This window comes from Sceloporus occidentalis, unplaced genomic scaffold (assembly GCF_023333645.1).
Source record: "Sceloporus occidentalis isolate IW3139 unplaced genomic scaffold, rSceOcc1.0.p SCAF_20, whole genome shotgun sequence".
In the NCBI taxonomy this organism is placed as follows: Eukaryota; Metazoa; Chordata; class Lepidosauria; order Squamata; family Phrynosomatidae; genus Sceloporus; species Sceloporus occidentalis.
In genome coordinates this window covers 15,804,184-15,822,810 of record NW_028317000.1, presented here as the reverse complement: position 1 = coordinate 15,822,810, position 18,627 = coordinate 15,804,184, and the positions used below count along the sequence as shown (strand labels likewise).

General features: G+C 53.0%; 3 protein-coding genes and 1 long non-coding RNA gene across 4 annotated transcripts; 2 read left to right on the top strand and 2 right to left on the bottom strand.

Moving 5' to 3' along the window:
- The first annotated feature begins 2,137 nt into the window (after window positions 1-2,137).
- Window positions 2,138-2,895, top strand: LOC149302240 (uncharacterized). The gene is made up of 3 exons (XR_016272179.1): window positions 2,138-2,236; window positions 2,502-2,634; window positions 2,847-2,895. It is a non-coding gene; the product is annotated as an uncharacterized LOC149302240 (long non-coding RNA).
- A 1,289-nt stretch (window positions 2,896-4,184) lies between these two features.
- Window positions 4,185-7,377, top strand: LOC149302239 (NAD(P)H-hydrate epimerase-like). The gene is made up of 6 exons (XM_089482998.1): window positions 4,185-4,443; window positions 5,044-5,152; window positions 5,660-5,770; window positions 5,973-6,086; window positions 6,319-6,466; window positions 6,728-7,377. The coding sequence occupies exons 1-6, from the start codon at window positions 4,232-4,234 to the stop codon at window positions 6,928-6,930; spliced, it is 897 nt and encodes a 298-aa protein (XP_089339124.1). The 5' UTR covers window positions 4,185-4,231; the 3' UTR covers window positions 6,931-7,377.
- Window positions 7,378-7,612: 235 nt separating this feature from the next.
- LOC149302238 (G patch domain-containing protein 4-like) lies at window positions 7,613-10,731 on the bottom strand. Its single transcript, XM_089482999.1, has 8 exons — window positions 10,613-10,731; window positions 10,070-10,177; window positions 9,802-9,875; window positions 9,596-9,688; window positions 9,331-9,438; window positions 8,874-8,974; window positions 8,722-8,772; window positions 7,613-8,173 (listed from the first exon to the last, which is right to left on the bottom strand). The coding sequence occupies exons 2-8, from the start codon at window positions 10,149-10,151 to the stop codon at window positions 7,822-7,824; spliced, it is 861 nt and encodes a 286-aa protein (XP_089339125.1). The 5' UTR covers window positions 10,152-10,177; window positions 10,613-10,731; the 3' UTR covers window positions 7,613-7,821.
- Window positions 10,732-11,662: 931 nt separating this feature from the next.
- On the bottom strand, window positions 11,663-18,534 carry LOC149302237 (ubiquilin-4-like). The gene is made up of 11 exons (XM_089483151.1): window positions 18,225-18,534; window positions 17,545-17,696; window positions 17,139-17,383; window positions 16,585-16,847; window positions 16,055-16,213; window positions 15,368-15,590; window positions 14,870-15,009; window positions 14,188-14,271; window positions 13,742-13,857; window positions 13,382-13,553; window positions 11,663-13,055 (listed from the first exon to the last, which is right to left on the bottom strand). Exons 1-11 carry the CDS (start codon window positions 18,447-18,449, stop codon window positions 12,903-12,905), a joined length of 1,932 nt encoding a protein of 643 aa, XP_089339277.1. The 5' UTR covers window positions 18,450-18,534; the 3' UTR covers window positions 11,663-12,902.
- Window positions 18,535-18,627: the final 93 nt, after the last annotated feature.

Below are 18,627 nucleotides of genomic sequence, written 5' to 3'. Positions count from 1 at the left end.
CTCTAGCCCTCTGTGTTGGTATAAATGAACACAGTAGGATAGAAATGGGAAATAACCATCAGCAAAACAGAGTTTAAAAACAGTCAGAGCCAAGTGTCTAGGCTTGAATTTAGAACTCAAAGCACCAAAGCAGAGCCGCTGGTGCAACGGTTTGTGTGTCTTTTATGTGCAGGCAGCCTGGGCAACCGGAGGGCCCAGGGGCAATGCTTTGGGAATCTGGCCTATGCGCTCAGCCAGATGGGCGACCATGAAGCCGCTGTGGAAAACTACCTCCATGCCCTGCAGGCCTTCAAGGACTCTGGTAAGGCAAAGGAAAAGGGGGAACAACGGGGATGTGTGTCGTCCACACAAGTTAATGGGACTTCCACCTCCGCTGCGTGCTTGACCCCAACCTTCTCCTCTTTTTGGCCTCTGCAGGTGACCTTCGGGGCCAATGGCAATCCTGCGAAGGACTCGCAGGGTCGCGCTTCCATCTTGGGGACCCCGAAAAGGCCGTCGCGTCTTACAAGGAGGCGCTGACGCTGATCTCGAAATGCCAGGTGAGGATCATGGTAAAAATATCATAAAATATCCCTATATTGAGATTATTATTCTGTTCCCAAACTTATTAATTATTAAGAAGAACTATTTTGTGGGTTTTGGGGGCTCTGTGGCCATGTTCTAGAAGAGTTTATTCCTGATGTTTCAGATTCTATGATTCTATGATCTCTTCAGAGAAATTATTATTATTGTTATTATTATTATTATTATTTCAAGGATGTGGATGGTCTGCCCTACTGGATGTTTTTGGACTTCAGCTCCTAGCATTCACCATCAGCTATGCTGGATGGGGTTGCTGGGAGTTGCAGTCCAGTGGCTTTTAGAAGGTTGCCTATTTTGCACCCTTGGTCCAGTTCAATGGACTGGCACGGTTGTAACTCACACCGCCTGAGGAAACGTCCAGTGTTTCTGCAACTAGGAGTCTAGGAATTGAGACTAATCTGGAATTTGGAGTAACCAAATCCAACCGGAAAGTCTGCCATTGCAGGATGCGCCAGAGACGGCGGCGCAGGAGCGGATCGTGAACAAACTGGCGGAGGCCTTGCAGTCCAAGCTCTCGGTCTCCAGCCGCGTTCTCCAGGGAAGTGGGATCCTGACTTCTGGACCTGCAGTGAGTTCCCAGTCTGTTGCATCAGACCCTCCTCTTCCTAAGCCAGCAAGAAGTATGCCACATTGTACAGTTACAGTGCTTCGATCCCACTTTAACTTCCATCTTGCAGAATCCTGGGATTTGTATTTTGGGGACCCTCCAGAATTCTGTGCCTGGGGTTTGGTCCTCCAGGTGTTTTGGACCTCAACCCCCAGATGTCTCACACCTAACCATTGCCCAATGGTTGGGTATTTGGGGAGCTGAAGTCCAAAACCCCTGAAGGAGGAAAGGCTGGGAACCATGGGTTTTAGGAGAGGATTCTAAGTCACAAACGAAAGATCCCCTGATTCTATGGGATGGAACCAAGGAAGTTAAAGTGGCACCCGACTGTTATAATTCTGCAGTGCAGATACACACTGCAAGTTGTGAGGGCCACAGATAACATCTGGCAGGAAAGGCAGTGTAACCCTAAACACCAGTTGCTGGAAAAGCAAGAGGATGGGGCTGGTGGGCTTCCCAGTGTGGGCAATGGGTTGGCCAGTTTGGGAACAGAAATCCGTACTGGTTTGATCTAGCTTGAGGTCCTTTCTTGCCTCCCGCTGATTCTTTGGGTTGGATTCCCTTGCGCAATTCAGGGGTCCTAATGTGGCCCCTCCGCCTCTGTGCCTTTCTCCTCTTCCACAGCGCCATTTCCCAACGTCCCAAACCTTTGCTGCGTCTTCGCTCCATCGCAAGAAGGAGACCTTCCCTCCGGCGGCGTGCAACGCAAGTGAGTTGTAAGTACTGCTGCAGAGGGCTTTTCGAACCCTGCTCTCCCAGTTCAACATCCAAACTAGCTGGCTCTAAGTGAATAAAACAGATAAATACAGTTCTGCGTCAGCGTCCAAGATAAGGAGTTCAGTGCGGTCCAGATGTCGTACCTCCCAAGCCCTGACTCCCGTGTCGCTCTTTCTAGGTCTGCCGGACAACGGTGCCACCGGACGCAGGCCATGGAGAAGCAGCCTCATGCGCTGGCCACATGGAGCCATGGGCCACTTCAATGGGGGAGAGCTGTGGTTGCTCAGACCACTGGCTTGAAACCAAAAGAAGGTGGATGTGGAGAGTTAGGTGAGACAAGATTGGGGAACCCATGCACCCCCCCCCCCAAAAAAAAAAAGACGGATTAAAATTCAGAGATGTTCTTGAGGAGGAAACCTTATGGGGCCTTTGGGGATGGGCATGATTCAGGGGCAAGGGAAATAGGAATGTACTGGAGGTCCCATGGTGCTCCCTATCACAGAATGACAGAGTTGGAAGAGACTCCAAGGGCCACGCAGTCTGACCCCATTCTGCCATGCAGGAACTCTCAATCAAAGCACCTCTCTCCCTTCAGCTTATGGGGCGCCCTGTGCAAATGCGACCTCCGCTCTTGGCGTTCCCAACGGACATGCCATCCTGGCCAGCGATGGCACCGAGGGAGACACAAACCGGGCCACCAGGTTCCCTGACCAGATCCAGGGGGACAGGTAAGCGCAGACATTGTGGGAGCACCTCTTGGCAATATTCCGGCAAAGCCCATTATTTACTTATTTTAGTTAATTTTTTTTAAATTAAGCACTAGAAGACTTTTCACTTATAGTTGAAAATAACGGTTTTAGAGAAGCCGCTGCAAATCCATCCGAAGCTTGGAGCCCCTTGTCTTCCAGATCCTTCCACTCCTTCCCTCCCTTTTCTGCAGGGCTGCCCTTTCCTCCGTGGGACGCTTCTCCCGCCGCCGTCCGGACGCCTCCCAGCAAAGATGGAGGGACAGGTTCAAGTCCATCCTTTGCTCCCTGATGTGACTGTTACTCCGGGTGCGGCTGAAGAGGTGCAGATTTTGTGCCAGATCCCATAGGGCTCCTGGGATCTGTTGGTAGGATCTGTGCAGACCTTTTGGTGGAATCTACAGATGCCAAGGAGCAGCTCATTGATCAGGAGAGACATAAAGGCCCCATCGGTGGCCCTGATGCTGTCCGATGGCCACAAATTCCCTCCCAATGGAGACCTTGCGCTCAGATCAGGCGCAATAAAGGCGACACTGAGTGCTGCAAGACCGTTGTCTGGAAACAAAAGGGACAAAGTGAATGTTAGCAATTCCTTCCTGACCCCAAACCTGGATGCATTTCACCTGCAGGGCTGGCGGCACAGACATGTTGGCATTTCCTGTTGCGCCTGCAATGGCAAAATGCTCCAAAACCTGGCGCCACAAATGGGACGTTCCAGCTCTGACCGCATGCGACGGAAGGATGCGCCAAACAGCAAGATATTGTTTTTAAAATGCTGCATAAAATTATGTATTTCTTATATTAATTTGTCCCAAAATTGGGGCCCAAAGCAGCTTCAGGCTATGTGCATAAAATTAGCTTTGGGCTAGGATAAGAAAGATGCACATGAAACATCACTTTGGTCCTAGACTTGGGTCCCATCTCCAACAGGAGGCAGCGTGGCACAGTGGTCTGAGCAATGGACTGTGACTCTGCAGGGCAGGGTTCAAATCTCAGCTCAGCCACAGAAGTCAGAAATGACTTGAAGGCACACAACAACAACAACAACAACACACAAAAATAAACATCATTTCCCACCAGACTGCGGGCGTGGGTTCCTTTGTAAAAATAAAACGTGATGATGGTATGGTTTAGTATTTTATTATCATTATCATTATTCATATCCTGCCTTCCTCCATATCTTTTTAATTTCTCTCATTAAAGGAAGGGAGAGAGAGAGAGAGAGAGAGAGAGAGGGAATGGGATGAAAGAAGGAGAGAGATAGAAATCTGGAATTCCTTCTGGGCAGAAGGTTGAAAAGCAGGAAATATAAACAAACCATTATTGTTATTGTTATTTCCTGGAAAAGGAGGACCTGGGCTCCTCCTTCTGGGCTGATGGAGGGAAAGGAAGGGAGGGAGGGAAGAGGAGAAGAGAAGGAAGAAGGAAGGAAGGGAAGAGAGGAGGAGAGCAAGAGAGGAGGAGGCTGTCTCTGCAGCCTGTGCTCCGCCTCTTTCTCTCTCTCTCTCTCTCTCTTCCAGAGAAAAGAAGGAAGGAAGGGAGGAGGGAGGGAGGTGGAGCTGCCTGGTGTGGTGTCCCTATGCAGAGGGCCTGTTCTTCTGCCTTGCTGGGCCTGGGGCTGCTCCTGGGCCAAAGGAGCTGGGCCTCCTGCAGCTGGGGCTGGGGCTGGGGCTGGAGCAGGCAGTGTCCCCTGGAAGGAGGCAGGCACCGCTGGGCAAGAGGACCCTCTGCTGCTGCCATTGCTGCCGCTGGCATGGCCACCCAGCCGGGAAAAGGGATCAAGCTCCTCGGGTGAGTGACGAGGAAGGAGGACTGCTCCTGACGCTGGAGGCTCCACCAGGGAAGCAAGGAAGGAGGGAGGGAAAGTGGAGGAGGGCTCTTCCTTTCTCAGGAAGGAGGGGCAGACTGCAGGGCACCCCTCCCCAAAATGGCACACACACACACATTGGACCAAGCCTGGCACAAATGCCCATGAAGGCTGTAGCAACCTGAAAGTTTGGAGAGAGGGGGAGAGGAAGCACCCACACTGCAGGATCAATGCACTTTGGGCCCCCTTTAACTGCCCATGGCTCCCTGCTGTGGAGTTCTGGGATTCGTAGTCCGGCAGGGCCTCCAGAGCAGCCCTCTGAGAGAGAGAGAGAAGGCTCAGCATCTCACCAAACCACAGATCCCAGAGTTCCACAGCAAGCAGCAAAGCAATGTCCGAACCGCATTAATTCCGGAGTGTAGACGCAGCCTTAGTGATAAGGGCAAGATAAGAACCTTGCGGAACTTAAAACGTGGCTGTGTTTTTGGACCACTGAATGAGGCCTGCCCTCAGGTGGGCCGATGCCTTTAAAAGTGACCACTGTCCTAAGAGACTTTGGCCATTTCTCTCCTCTCTCCTTGCAGCCAGAAGGAAGCCCAGGCCATTGACCAGGAGCTCTTTGAGGAATACAAGTTCAGCGTTGACCAGTTGATGGAGCTGGCCGGACTCAGCTGCGCCACGGCCATCGCCAAGGTAAGGGCCGATGGCAAGGCCACCGCTGGCGCCGGACGGCAGGACTCTGCCAACGGAGGGAAAGAGGGTCAGGCAGGGCTCAGCACTGAAGAACAGACTGAACTGCACCACAACAGTCCTTGGCACCAAAGAGGGTCCACTTCTCCCCAAACTGAAGCAGAATTGCTTTTTCCAAATGCACCAGGAAAGGCAGGACTGCAGTGCCTCGGACTCTACCTCCCATCTTCCCCTGTGCTCCACTTGGCATTTGGGTTAGCATTTCTGTTTGCCAGTAGTTTGTGTTTTGCGATTTTGTGCTTTTACTTGTAGACGGTCAGCCGGCCTAACCTCCTTTGCAAAAGGGCAGCTGACCATCCAAAAGTAAAAGCACAGAATTGCAAAACAATTTTGTAACAAATAAATACGAATCAGCAAATAACCCAGAGCTGCAAAGTATGAAATAAATAATTGCTAAACATGAAATAAATAGCCCTGGTTGCAATGTGCGATGTGGTCTTTCTCCGCCAGGCCTATCCAGTCAGCTCCTTCACGGTCAGCCCTCCGGCCGTTCTGGTCATCTGTGGCCCCGGGAACAACGGTGGGGACGGCCTGGTGTGCGCCCGGCACCTGAAGATGTTTGTGAGTCTTCCCTTCCTTTGCTGTCTGCAAATTCACCGCAAGAGGCAGCTTGGTGCAATGGTTTGGGTAATGGAATGCAACTCTAGAGATCAGGGTTCGAATCCTCATTTGCCCATGGAAACCCTTGAGTCACATTCTCAGCCCTAGAAAACCCCACGAAAGGCAAAAAGCCGATCTAGAAACCCAATTCTTCTCTCTGCAGGGCTATGAACCGACGCTGCATTACCCCAAACGCCCCAGCAAGCCCCTCTTTGAAGGCTTAACCACCCAATGCAAGAAGATGGACATCCCTTTTCTCTCGGAGTTCCCTTCAGAGGTAAGACTTGCCCCCTTTCCAGAAATAGGTTGCATTTGGTATTTAGACCAACCGCACACCCAGATCTGTGCAAGATCATTTTTTTACCCGTTTGGATGGAGTCAGAGATTTTTGGTGGTCTCTGAGAGACTCTGTCCTTCAGAAATGCAATCCTTTCTGGATAAAAAGGAATGGGATTGAATTGCTAAGTAAGGTCACCCAGTTACTAGAAAACCCTTGGTTCATTTGCCAGGCTGCGCTGATAGACGAAATCTATGGCCTGGTGGTGGACGCCATTTTCGGGTTCAGCTTCCAGGGCGCCGTGCGGGAGCCATTTGGGGCGATCCTCAGCACTTTGGAGAAGGTCACCGTCCCCATCGCCAGCATCGACATCCCGTCAGGTAACGCTTGCCTCAGGATGGCAGGCCTGGATCGTGGTGTGAATGTGTGCCTAGCCAAATCAAACATGGGACATAGCTTGCTCATGGGCCTCCAAAGCCTCCGTAACCCAGATTTATGATCAAAGGAGGCAGGACTGTACTGGATTGCAGTCAGCTTCATCTCTATTTAATATAACTATTTTAAAGTGGGGAGTCACTCCATCAACTAAGTCATTATTTTCTTCTCCCTCGGTGGCACCTCTTTTGCTCTTTAAATCCCAGGTTGGGACGTGGAGAAAGGAAACCCGGACGGTCTGCAGCCAGACATGCTCATCTCCCTCACAGCGCCCAAGATGGCGGCAAAGCAGTTCAGCGGCCGATACCATTTCCTCGGCGGCCGGTTCGTGCCGGAGGCCTTGCAGAAGAAATATGCGCTCAACCTGCCCCCGTATCCGGAGACAGATTGCGTCCTGCGCCTCTCGTAACGGCCAGCCGGTCTCTTGGCTTACTTCAGAAAGAGTTTAACTGGGGCTGAAGGGTTTGGTATTCAGAGCCTTTTGGGAATCATGCCGGTCCCCAAAGGCTCCATGAAGCCGGTGGGAAAAGAGCATTCGACTCTCCTTCCTTCTGCAAAAAGCAAAATAAATAGAATTGTGGAAGTGGACTGTGGGCCTTCCAAGTGTTTTGGACTTCATCTCCCAGAATCCCATGCCAGCTTGGGCTTTTGGAAACTGTAGTCCAAAACATCGCAGAGCCCAAGTTGGAGAACAGTTGCTCTTAACAAGGGAAGGCAGAGAACATTTTCTTCCTAGTTTGTTCTTTGAAACCTGTGGAAGGGATTGGGGACGGGATAAAGAGCTAAAGCCGGCTTCTGAGATCACTACAGGTCTTCTGTGTCCCCCAATAAAACAGGTGTTGCAGTTGTTGTAAAAGGGTATTTCTTTTTAACATTGTGTAAGAGAGAGCATCCCTGTATGTGTTATCATAGAGGCATGCACCTTGTTAGAGAATTGCAATGTTGCACAACTGAACACACACTGGAATTCCCCGGCGGTCCCCCACCCAAAGACTGACAAAGGTTAGTCCTGCTTAGTTTCCAAGGCCAGGCAAGATCAAGTCCGTTTTGGGTGCAGAACCTTGGAAGAAAATCTGCCCTCAGACCCAGCCTTTGGTTTCACGATCCGTTTATTATTTGAGAGCCCCTTCCATCTTGCTGCTCCTGCCTTCCCTGACCCAAACCCTGTGAGCCATTTGTCCAAAGACAAACACCAGCCAGTCCTTAAGTCCCAGAGTGGCCAAAACCTTGGACAGCCATGAAGACAGGCTCCGGACGGACCTGGATTCCTCCCCAAGGAAACTGACCACAGGCCCAGATTTCATTTCTTCTTCCGCTTGGCCTTCTTCTGAGCCTTCAGCTCCACGGTTTGCATCCAGGGTTCCTCACCCACGTTTTCATCCTCTTCCCTCTTCCTTTTCTTTCCCTTCTTCTTTTTCTTGGGTCTTTCCTCTTCTCCCATTGCTTCCAGGCCCTCGCTGGACACAGCTTCCTCAGTGTCTCCATCTTCGGCTCTCCTGGACTTTTTCTTCTTCTTCCGTTTCGAACCCTCCAACGCTGACTCCGTTTCCTTCTGGGCCGCCTTTCGCTGGAGATGGCTGGCCAAGAATGCCTTCTCTTGCTCTTCCAGCCGGGCCAGTTTGGCACTCATGGTCAAGCCATGCCTGGCTCCCCTGGAAGGGAAAAGAGGGTACAAGAGAGGCATTTGAGCCACAGCGGTCAAGGGAGCAGCCCAAAGGCCATCTCTTTCAACCGGCAGGACTTCTTGCACAGTGACTTACCAGAATTTGTTATTCTAAACAACGACATTCAAGTCACCAAACACTCTGGTCTTTAAAAAGGTCAGCAGTTGCAGAGTTTTATCCATGCTTCACTTTGACCTCACCTTTCAGTGGCTCCATCCCATGGATACCTGAGATTCGTAGTTTGGTGCTGAACTGCAGCACTATAAAGCTTTAGAAGATGCTGTGCACCTCACAAAATGACAAATCCAGGGTTTCTGTAAGCTGCAGCCCAATATTGGGTTGGGGGCCAATACTGTCTGGAAATCATACTGAAAAATTTGGAGAGGAAGGGCATTGTGGGATGCGAAGCCACAAAAGTGCATCCCAGGAGCCATACCCCTCGCAGGACAATTCAAATGGATGCTAGTTCTCCAGCACCCATCATCCCCAGAACAAGGGGAGGGGGAAGGATGTGCCAGTCCGAATCCCAGACTCACTTGTGCGCCGTCCGTCCTCCGCACGCCTGGACCAGTTCTTCGTCCGTCAGCCTGGTGGAAGGAAAGCAGCAAAGACTCAAAGAAGAGTAAAAAACATCCAAAGAGAAACAGAAAAGGAAGAGAGAAAGCCATTGTTATGAGGCCAAACTTACCTCCGAGCCGTGGACAAGTCCAGCTTCTCGTCCTCGTCGCTGCTGTCGGAGGAAGGCACTGGGTTCGAGGGCTCCTCTCCGCCGGACGTCAATGTGGCTGCCTGGGAAGGAGCCACAGAGGAGCCCAAGAAAAGAGGAAACTCAGAATGCAAAGAGCTAGCTTTGTAATTGATCATTTATAACTAGATTTTCTTCCACTGAGCAAAAGGCAGCCAGTGTGGCTCTCTCCTCTCAAAACAACCCTGCGAAGGAGGCCAGGTTTGGGGAGGGAAATTGCCACTGGCCCAAAAGCAACCCCACAAGTTTCATATCCGACTCCAGCCTCACAACCTCCCTGCCAGGCAGGCCAGGGACAGTTAGATGTAGTTTAAATCAGCCTCTGCTGCTCCAGAGTCAGCCCAAGGCTTCTGGTTCTCCACCATTTCCACACATTTGGACCGTTTCGTGGCATCCTCACCTTGACAAAGCGGCCATAGAGCATGTCCCTCTCCCCATGCGCTTTGCGGGGCTTTTTGTTTGTGACGGATCCGTTGCGCTCTGAGACCTTTTGCACTTTGACTCCATCCTAGAGGAACAAGCAACAGATAGTAACTGGATTTTCAACAACCACACAAGTCTCAAAATCTGACATGTTCCAAACTCTGCAGCCTTTTGGGCGCAGGGGCGTTTCAGGGACCCCTCTCCAGCCCCAGGGTCCCCATCTGGCCAGGAGCGGCCTTTACCTGCCCAGCCTCGACGGAGATGTTGGCGGCCGAGGAGTTGAAGAGGTGGTCCCACCAGTGGAAGGAGAACTGCTCGGCCGAGTTGTGGCCCACCTGCAGGGAAGGAAGGGGATGGGGAACGTCACACATTCTGGGCCACAAAAGCCCAAATCAGGGGGACCAAGGTGACCTCCCCGTCCCCCAAAATCCAAGGCAGAGTGGCTCACCCCGGCCGTGTCGCATTTCACTTTGACCCTGATGGCTTCCGAAATCCCGTTTTCTCGTTTCCCGAGTCCTTTACCTGAAAGAAAGAGTGAAAGAAAGGAAGGAAAAAAAAGAAGGAAAGGAAGGAAGGAAGGAAGGAAGGAAGGAAGGAAGGAAGGAAGGAATCTCTGCTCAGCGTGCCATGCTCTCTCAGACTCGAAGGAGTAAAAACAACACTGACAGGATTCTGGGAGCTGTAGTCCAAACCCTCCCGCTGCAACCCACGCACACCTTTTTTCCAGCCGTGCCGCCTGAGCTGCTTCTCTGCAAAGGCCAAGGCGCCGCTCCTCTCCTCCGTCTCTTCCTCCTCCATGGCAGAACTCGCACTCAGATCCAATCCTGAGTGCAAAGAGAGAGAGAGAGAGAGAGGAGAGAAAAATTACAGAGAGGGTTCAACAATGCAACCTGACATCGCTTTAGCTGCCCTGGCCCAATGCTGGGGGATGCTGGGATCTGTAGTTTTCTGATATAAAGGGTATGCTTTGCAATATAACAGGAGCACAGCAGCCATTTGCAGCAGCAGCAGCATAATCAATCGTCATAACAACAGTATTATTTATACACACACACACACACATATATATATATATAGTAGCAGAATAACCATTAATTCAGCCCCCAAATGTTCGCAAACTCTACAAAACAATCCAGCCAAAAAGGGAAAGGGATGAAAACTGGGAAGGGGGTCCTAGACTACAACTCCCAGAATCCCCCACAAGGATGGCTACAGGAGGGATTCTGGGACCTGTAGTCCCCCCCCCCAACTTGACTCACTGGTCCTGAAGCAAAAGAGAGACGCAAAGTGGTGCTAATGAGTGTCTTCTCCTGCCGTCCGCACTGGATGCCACGCGATTGGACAGGAAGCGGCCATTTTGGTTTTGGGGGCGGGGAAAGGAAAGCCCCGCCCCTTTCCAGGGAAGGAGGGGGCGAGGAGGAGTGTCTCATTCTGCATTAATTCACCACTCCACCTCCCATCATCCCCTGGTAGTGACTGCAAGGCCCAGCAGCTCAGGCCTTGGCTCCCTCTGCCTTGCCAAAGGCTTTGATGGAGGCAGCGCAGGCCTTGCAAAGCCACCGAAGGTCCCCGAAAGCAAAGCAGCAGCAGCACTGCATCCCCTTAAAACAAAGCAGCCAATATCCTCTGGATGCTGGGGGCCTTGAAGGGAACTCCTTCCAGCCCTCCAAGGGGTCTCTTGGGTTTAATGTTGGCCTTGCCTTCTTCCTCTGAGGCCGAGAGCCTGCCACTCGCCCAGGGCTGAACGGAAAGGATTCGAACCAGTGTCTCGGAGTCTGCCAAAGGAAGGCCACAGTGCAACGGAGAAATTGGGATCCTTCCTGGGATGCTGCACTGCAGGTCCCAGCAGCCCCAAGGAAACCTGGCTGATGGCGAGGAAGGCTTGGAGAGCTGCAGTCCAACATCCGGAAGACAGCAGGACCCTGCATCTGGATTTAGGCCCTACAGATAGTGTGTGACTACAACTCCTAGCAGTCTGCAGAGCCAACACCGAACCAGTGAGGAATGCTGGGAGCTGCAGTCCAACAAGATCCACAGACACCCCCCCCCCCCGGACTGAACTAGTCTGAGATAGCAGAGAACTTCACAAAACACAACTGTACGCTTTCCCCTATTTATAAGGGTCACGGAGGCAAAAGATCCTGGGCCCTGGGAGCCTATTTAGGGCAAAAACTAGGCAACTGAGACCCTGTGATACCCCCCTCCCAAAAGGAGCCCTTGCTATATTCGCTCCCCCCCTCAAACCCCCCACAAAGCCAGAGGTTGTGAGTCAGAGACGGAGCAGAACAAAACAGCCAGAGAGAGGGAAAAGAGATGATTTGTGCCTTTTATTCCTGGGAAAGAGCAAAAGGGAAAGGAAACCCACTTGTGGCTTCGCTTGCAAATTTTGCTGCCGGAGGTTCTTGGGGGCCGCCTTCGGACAGCCGGCTGATTTCGGACATCCTGAACTGAACGCCAGGGAGGACAAGCCAAAAGAGGGAGGACAAGCCATCAACAGCATCCCCCCAAAACATGAAAAGGGATCCCCCCCCCAATTCTTCAATTATTTTGCATTCTTCCGTTTTCTAAAAGCCTGGTGCATCAAAGAGGCAGCCATGCCATGGACTGGATGCTGGGGAGGAATTAGGGGGATACAGTAAGGGATGAAGTTACATTCAAAAGGCGGCTTTGGAGGCAAGGGGGAAACCTTAGTTTTCAGCCACCCCTTTGCCCCTCTGGACAACACCGCAGGGGTGGTTGGTGTCTAACCTGGTGGCAAGCCATCTTGTGGCTATTCACCAGGAAGCCAAGCAGAAAAAACCCTGGAGAATGATTTCAGGGATGGGGAGTCATGATAATCTGTGCCACGCCTTGAAGACCACCCTTTTTTATTCAGCATTTCACAGAGCAAAAGCTCAGTCGGCTGGCATTTTTACACATGTTAATTCAAATACCTGCTCATTGTGGTTATGCCCACCCAGAAAAGATGCCAAATAAAAATACTGGTGGCCTTTCAAAGACTCTTCCTGGGCTTTGTATGAAACAAGATGGTCCTCCACATCCTCCAGGATTTTGAGACCTTGTTCCATCTGAGCAAAACCTTCAGTGGTGAAGTGGGGAGATGCTATTAGGTTTTTGGCTGCAGATGGGATGATGCTATTAGGCAAGGAAAGGAAGAGAGACTTCTTCTCATTTTTCAAAAATAGCAAGCTAATCCAAGACAGTGGCTTGGGTTCCCTAGAAGTTACCCTTCTACGAACTAGAGCCTAATTGGGGGGAAAGGAGGGGAGAGGAGGGGGGGAAGGCATGTGTCCAAAAGAGCCACAGGAACCAGAATCCATGAACAATGCTGTCTGTAAAGACTCAGGGAAGAAAAACAGAGAACAGGCTGCACTTCATTCCAGGCCTTTCCTCTTCCAGTTTTTCAGTTCCAAATCTGAACCACCTGTCCAGGTGAGGGTTGTGGGCATGAGGTGGCACAGTCTTCTTGGTGGCGGCCCCCTCCCCTTGCTTCTGTGCGCATGCGGACCCCGCAATGCAGACTGGAGGGCGCCTGTGGCAACTGCGGCGTTAGGACGGCTGAGAGCCCAACAGTCTCTCGATGGCGGCGTTGACGTCCCCACCAGTGGCAATGAGGGCCTGGAGGTTGGCCTCGCGGTTGATGAAGCCCATGGCGTTGAGCTGCTCCAGTTGCTGCTGGAACCGGACCTCCGGGCTCTGCACCTGGCAGAAATGGGGAAAAGAGAGACAGATTGAGGGAGGGAGGATAGAGAGAGAGCAGGCAAGGACTCTAGGGCACTACTCCAAATGTACAGTGATAGTTTGCCAAGGTCAGTCCTTCGACAGGAGACTACCAATGAATCCCAGGGTGCTGGAGGAGGCTCTGAGGAACCACCTCTGAGGAAAACCCTGTGACATTCATGGGGTCAACATAAATCAACAGGTGACAACTTGAAGGCACAGACACACACCACAAGAATGAAATTTACCCTGAAATCCTGCAGGAAAGTGGAGAGAAGGCAGAAGTGGGATTCAGAGAAAGAACTTACTTGTGAGTTTGCGCCAGCCAGGATCTGCATCATGTGCTGCATGAGCTGCTGCTGAGGATGGGCATCCCTGGTGGGAGAGGCACTGGCGGGTGTCGAGGCGGAGGGCGTTTCGGGGACTGTGCTGCCTCCAGAAGAGGCCGGGGGGACTCGGGGGGCACCAAAGGACCCCAGGCTGTATTGAGGGGCAGGGGGAGGAAGAGGAGAAACAAGAGTGAAACAATGCAAAGGCAAGAATGCAAAGGTTACCGGGGACGGGGGGAGCTCAATTTGAGACATTTCCACACTACATGGCACACTGCAGTTCCGCGTTCCCAACCCTGTGCCAATCCCCACTCCAACTGCATCTCCACCTCCCACTACCTGGGCACCAGCCCCGGGGCCTCTGTCTGCAGCGTCTGAAGCCCCTGCTGGATCTGGAGGAGGGCCTGCAGGGCGCGTGGGTTGGTCAGGACTGAGAAAGAGTCAGGATTCTGCATCTGAGGGTAACCAAAAAGGCAAGGAGTGAAGCACGAAGCAACACGAGAACTAGGTATATACATAAACTGTACACAAAGAAAGGAAGTGAATGGTTCCAAGTAGATCACAAGCCCGAGACAACAGTATGATACAGCAGCCAAAAAACCCAATGCAATTCTAGAGCGCATTAGCAGGAGCATAGTGTCCAGATCGTGGACAGCAGTACAGTCCTTTGGTCAAACCTCCCCTGGAGAAATCCAGTTCAACTGTGACCCTGACCCTGGGGGTGTCGGTTCTACTCAGCCAGGGCAACCCCCTCCAGCCTCCCTTCCAGGGGCACTGAGCCTCACCTGTTGCAGGAAGGCAGGGAGCTGAAGCCGCATCTGCTCCTGAAGCGAAGGGTTGCCGGCAAAGAGGGGAACATTCACCATCATCTGAAAGGGAAGCAAGAGGAAAGCTGGTGATGGGAAAACTGTCCTCCCTAGTACATCCCTGACACAGCAAAGCAATATCAACTGATGGGCTGGAATCTTTTAAACTGCTTTTAACTTACTACTGCAGTTTAATATTTTTTTAAGTTTATTTCATTCATTGTTTCAAATTCTGTAACTTGTTATAACATTTTTTGTAAACTGCCACGAGATGTTTGATACAAGATCAAGTGTAAATATTTTGCTCAAAACAAAACAAATAAACTTAGTAATAACAGGGTGATACACTTTTGCAGCCAGTGACCAAGGTTCTATTAGCGCTCTCCCCAATTAGCAACCGAGGAGAGGGAACATCACTCAACGTAACTCCTTACTGGGTGCTTCCATTCCTAGTTTCAACACTGGAAGCGTCAAAAAAGGACTGTGGCCCATAGGTACTGCCACTTGCCAAAACGTGCAAGTGTAAAGAGATTGAACTGTAGCTTTGTCAGGGATGTGAGAGCATTTTGCTACCCGTGAAACTAAAGGGGTGACTCCCCAGTCTCAGTTGGCCTGTCGCTCTCCCGCTGCACCCTCTGAGCCAGGAGTGGGCCATACTTACTTGGGCTGCCAGGTCAGGGTTTTCGGAAAGCACCTGCAACATAGTGCGCATGTAAGGGGCTGAGACGACAGTGTGCATGAGCTGTGGGTTCTCAGAGATCTGCTGCAGAAGGCCTTGCATCTCACTGCTGCTGAACACCCCTAGAAGGAAGGGAGACAAGAGGCAAAGGAAGAAACAGGCAGCGGTGAACACACACATGCACACAGCTCTTTTGTCACAGCAAGCTAAGACTCCTCAACTGCAAAAATATCCTGCCAGTAAAAAGGGGCAAACCTCCTTAACGCTCAACCTTTTCTTTGCCAGAACCATCTGAGATGGCTCCATCTTCTCCAGGACATATATATAAAGATGGGTACCATGTTGTCTTCTCTTCTCCATGTTCCCATGGCAGTTAAAGCAGGACCAAAGTGCTCCCACTGTGAAGCATGAAAGGCACCCTGGGAAAGCCCCAAACAACCATCATGGAGACCCCGCTAGTTACCCAGCTGCACCACATACCTGTACCCAGATTGGCCGCATTGATCCCCAGTGGGTTGGAGACTGTGGGCGTGCTTTGGCTCGGGGTGGAACCCGTGCTTCCATCACCACTAGATGTCTGGCCCTGAGAAGCGGGAGAGGGACTCCAAGGGTTGGGCAAGGGCTCTCGGTTTTCCGTCCGCAGTGGCTGAGAGTTCGGAGCCTCCGCATTCCCGCCCAGGGCTGAGAAGGGGTTATTGCCAAACTGGGCAGAAGAGAAGATGTTGACTCAGACACATTCTCGGCAACAGGCTTATTGGGTCAGTAAAAACAGGATATGCAAGGACAGGGAATGTGGCCCTTCCACTGAGCGTGGGGAAAGCGTGGCCCTTGGGCCACCTGGGCCTTCAACCTCTCCATATTCCCTGGGCCATCCCTCCTGTGGCCAAGAATAAAGGGCACACTGCCTCTTCCAGAAGCCTCCAGGAGCGGCGATTTACCTTTCAAAGAGGCTGCAGGGCTCCAGACAATGGCTGGGGTTTTTTTAAATAGAAGGGCAGTTCCAGCCATTGGTTTAAGTGTTTCTGGTGTTTTCTGGCACTCCCAGAAGACTGAACCCTTGACTGCCCACAGTTGCATATGGTGATTGGTGGCTGCTCTTAAGAAGCAATCTTCATCCATCTGTCCAGCAGTGTGAAGAAACAGCTGGCCAAATCCCGCCTGACATACCTGTTCCCGGGCTGCACTGAACATGGGCTCCTGGATGTCTGTGTACATCCGGCGCAAGGCATTGTACCCTCCTGGAATGCTCTCCAAGTTGCTCAGTGCCCGGTCTTGGTTGCGCATCATCTCCTGCATCATGGCGGGGTTCCGGGCCAGCTCCATTGTCTGGAGGAGGAGAGAAGCAAGAGGACACTCTGAGCGACTGCAAAGCTCTGAGTCCGAGAGAAGAAAAACCCTCAGTTCTGCCACTGGAAGGGAAGTCATAAGCATGGCTGATTTCACTTCACGTCAGGCCTCCCACCCACTTATATTCATTCCAAATACAGAGCTTTTCCCCCTAAAAGACTGCAAGAAATCTATAAAATTATCAGGGTCAACCTGAAGGGACAGAACAATGGAGAGTTTTGAGGCCTCAAATAGGACTCTGTTCACATCTTGGCTCAAGATCCATGGAAACCTTGAGAGGTCTCAGCCCGAGGAAGGCAAAGTCAACCCCCCCCCAATAAAGCTGTGGGGCAGGGGGCTGGCTGCCCCACCTGGCGCATGAGCTCTGGGTTGTTCAACATGTGGCTGATCTCTGGGTTGCGCTCCATCAGCTGCTGCATCTGGGGGTTGGCCATGATCATCTGCCGCATGAAGTCTGGGTTGGACATCATGTTCTGCACCAGTGGGTTCTCCATGATCTGGGAAAGCATCTCTGGGTTGGACATCAGCTGCCGCTGCATCTGCTGCTGGAGCTCCATGAAGTTGGCCGAGCCCATCCCCAGCTGGCCAAGCCCTGGGATGCCACCGAAGCCCGCTGGGAAAGGAAGGGAGACAGAGAGAGATCTGGAGAAGGCTGAAAGAGGCAAGGCCTGGCCTGGGCCCTAAACTAGCTGCCATGACCTCTTCTGCAAAGATTTTTGTTTTTAAAGAATCCCTGGTGTGTTACGTCTTTGTAAGAGACAGAGCAGATTTCCCTCGGCTAAACCTACCTGCTTCTAGGGGGAGCCAAAGGGCAGCACACCCACCCCACACCAAAGAGAGCATCTGGACTGTGAAGAGGAGGACCGTCCCTGGAAAGCCACTCGCCAAGCTAAGGCTTACTCACACAAGATGGAGGTGGCCCCACTGGGCGTCCCTTCCGCCGCTGGGCCCGGAGTGGGCCCTAACCCGCTGCTTCTCCGGCTGCTGTTTGCAGCGTCTGAGAGCGTGTTGCTGGAGGTGGACGGCTGAGAGGGGGCCGCGGGAGACGCAGGGGCTGCGGAGGGGGCAGCCGGTGTGGCAGCAGGAGCAGCGCTGGCAGCAGGAGAGGCAGCGGCGGCAGCAGCCATCAGGGAGGAAGGATCCTGGGACCTGGGAGGGAAGGCAGGCAGGCAAAGAGCTGAAGGAACCCTGGCCCTACTGGCACAGCCCTGCGGGCCCAGCACTGGCTTAAAAACGCCAAGGCAGCTGCAGATGGCTGGACCTGGAGGACATGCGCATGGCCCTGAGGGCGTCCCAGCGAGGGCTCTTACTTCTGGGGCGTCTTGATGACCAGGTGGACGGTCAGCCCGTCTTTGATGCCGTGCTGGTGGAGCGTGTCCCCGTCCTTCAGGATCTTCCCGGCAAAGATCAGAACCAGCTGATCCTGCTTGGCCTTGAAGCGCCTGGAGATCTCCTCTTTGAACTGCAGGGAGAGGAGGCAGGGTTGGGGGCTTTGGCGGGAGAGCCCCCGCCTGGCTTGCCTCTCCCCCATCCCTTACCCCCCTCCAGCCCCAGGAGCCCCTTCCTCCTGCCCCAAGTGGCTTTTGTCTCCCAGGCTGCTCCATCCGCCCCCAGTCTAAGCCTTTCTTCTTAAGAGGCCTGTCTGCTGGGCCACCATTTCCCTGCCCCCCCTGCCTTAGGGTCCCCTCCCCAGAACTAGCCCTCAGCCCTTCCTCCCTCCTCCTCCTGGCTCCGAAGTGGACGGAGGGAGGGAGGGAGGGAGAGCCTCCCTTCTTCTGGACCCCAGCTCCCCCTCCTTGCCCCAAATGCCAAGTGGCTTTTTAAAGGCGTTACCAATTGGGGGGGGGGGAAGGGGCGGGGACTACAACTCCCAGAATGCCTTGTCCACTTCCCTCTCCCGCCAAAAGCAAAGCCTCCTCTTCCTCCAAAGACAGACAGAGCCCCAAAAGGCGCGGCTCCGGAGAGGAAGGAAGGGAGAAGAGGGGCAGACCTCCCTGACGGAGGCTCTTTCCGCGGTCAGGATCTCCTCCTTGTCTTTGGGGGTCTTGACGGTGACGCGGATCAGGAGCGGGTCTCCCCCGGAGGAGGAGGAGGAGGAGCAGGAGGAGGAAGGGGCCGCCGCCGCCGCGGGCCCCGGGTCCCTCTCCTTCTCCTTCTCCCCCTCAGCGCCGCCGCCGCCGCCGCCTGCGCCGCCTCCCGCCTCGGGCTCCGTCATCCCTCCCTCTTCCTCCGCTCAGAGGCCGAGGGGCCGCCAAAGCGCCTCCGACCCGAAAGAGAGCACTTCCGGTCAGCGGCACTTCCGGCGGAGGAGAGGCCTCCTCCCCCTCCCTCCCTCCCTGGACCCGGCGGGGAGCCTCCCTCCCCGGCGAAAGGGAAGCGGGGGGACAAACAGC